Source organism: Aplysia californica, unplaced genomic scaffold (genome assembly GCF_000002075.1).
Source record: "Aplysia californica isolate F4 #8 unplaced genomic scaffold, AplCal3.0 scaffold00035, whole genome shotgun sequence".
Classification (NCBI taxonomy): Eukaryota; Metazoa; Mollusca; class Gastropoda; order Aplysiida; family Aplysiidae; genus Aplysia; species Aplysia californica.
In genome coordinates, this window is record NW_004797305.1 from 558784 (window position 1) to 560288 (window position 1505).

Here is a 1505-nt window from a genome sequence, read left to right on the forward strand (position 1 = left end):
CCACACACACACATAACACACTCACACACTCGCACGCGCCTCGTTCCTCCTGCCTCGTCCCGGTAATGTCTTGACGCTAGGGTACAGCTTTTTGGAACGGTGCCCTGAACATCGCCGAGGAGGATTCTTGCACCCACCTCTTGTCTGCTCGTTACCATGGTGATGAGCTTATGCTGCTCCCGTCACCGTGAACATTGCTGATGGATGCACATTTTCACTCTTCCTTCACATTACATTCACGTAATCTCACATAATGATCAAGGACACGACAAAGCAAAAATGTTTGTGGAAAAAGATGAAAGGGGGGGGGGGAGGTTGGAGCAATAGTTCAACCTTTCCCCAAGGTTAAATCACACATGCGAATATTTTCAACTTTTTTTAAACGGCCCCAGTTCCAAAAAGAAATACATTTATACGTAATGCGAAAGACTTCCAAAACCTTTGGGCTTCGTATACTATTGATGCCCTTATACACAATTGCTTTTCCATTTATCCTAAAGATGAACTTGAGTTATTCTCTTCTGTTGCTGATATCAGTGTTGTTACTTTCAAGCTCTCCCACATTACATCGAATGAAAACACATTTTGTTGGAGGCTCAGTGAAGCGTATTATTCGTGTAGAACTGATGAACCATTCCAGAAGGAAAGGGAATTGTTGTGGGGTTGTTGTTGGGTGTTTTTGTTGTATGTTTGTTTGTTTTTGGAGGAGATGTTTGTCTGGGTTGTTGTTGTTTTTTAGATTCTTGTTTGTTTTGCTTTGTTTTGTTTTGTTTTTGCTTTTCGCTGAAACCGCATTTGACTTCGTTTGATTCCCTAATGGCGCTCCAATTAAAATTGTTTCTTTTTCTCGTTCACAGATTCACAATGGCGGAAGAGGTAAGATCTTTTCTGATAGTTTCAGATCGGTACAATAAATTATGGAAATTACATTTCAGTTGTTTTTTTAAAGAGAAGAAAAAAGGAAAAAAGTTCTAGCTTGGTAAAAGCAGCGCTGCTATTTTTAGTTGTAACAGTAACAGATGTGGCTGTGTTAATGTTATACAAACAGTCATGAAATCAAATATTTTTTCTGTAAAATATTAAGTTATAATAATACGAGTGCAATAAAAGATAAGTAACTGATACACCATTTAGTCTGTTGATTTGAGCATTTTACAACTTTGTTATTTCTCAAAAATATAATCTTTACGAAAATCAATGATAATGTATTCATCATTCTTAATATGTTCTGATATTTAGTAAAGTATAAGTTCATCATACATTCATGTAGAATCCACATATGATATCTCTTTACTCCACAGAAATCTGCATTTTGTGTGCATAAATACATATCACCTATCATGAAATTACATTATATTTCTTTAGCTATAAGAAACAGAGGTATCAAAATATCTTTGAACTGTGCTCAATGACAAGGCGTCTTTTGTTCAAATGCTACTCGGCATAATGTTGAAACAAAAATGTTTCGAAACATCTCTTTCACTAAACATATATATATATAAATA

The 1505-nt window shown here is 35.8% G+C and overlaps 1 protein-coding gene across 4 annotated transcripts in view; it reads left to right on the plus strand.

Annotated features, from left to right (window-relative positions):
- LOC100533398 (myosin regulatory light chain (N-terminus)) overlaps positions 1–1505 on the plus strand; it is a 17544-nt gene that overhangs the window by 5830 nt on the left and 10209 nt on the right. For 3 of the 4 annotated variants that reach the window (XM_013091372.2, XM_013091370.2, XM_013091371.2), the window contains exon 2: positions 858–876. In XM_013091372.2, the coding sequence (XP_012946826.1) occupies positions 865–876 (12 nt within the window). In that variant the 5' untranslated portion in view covers positions 858–864. 4 annotated transcript variants of the gene reach the window in all.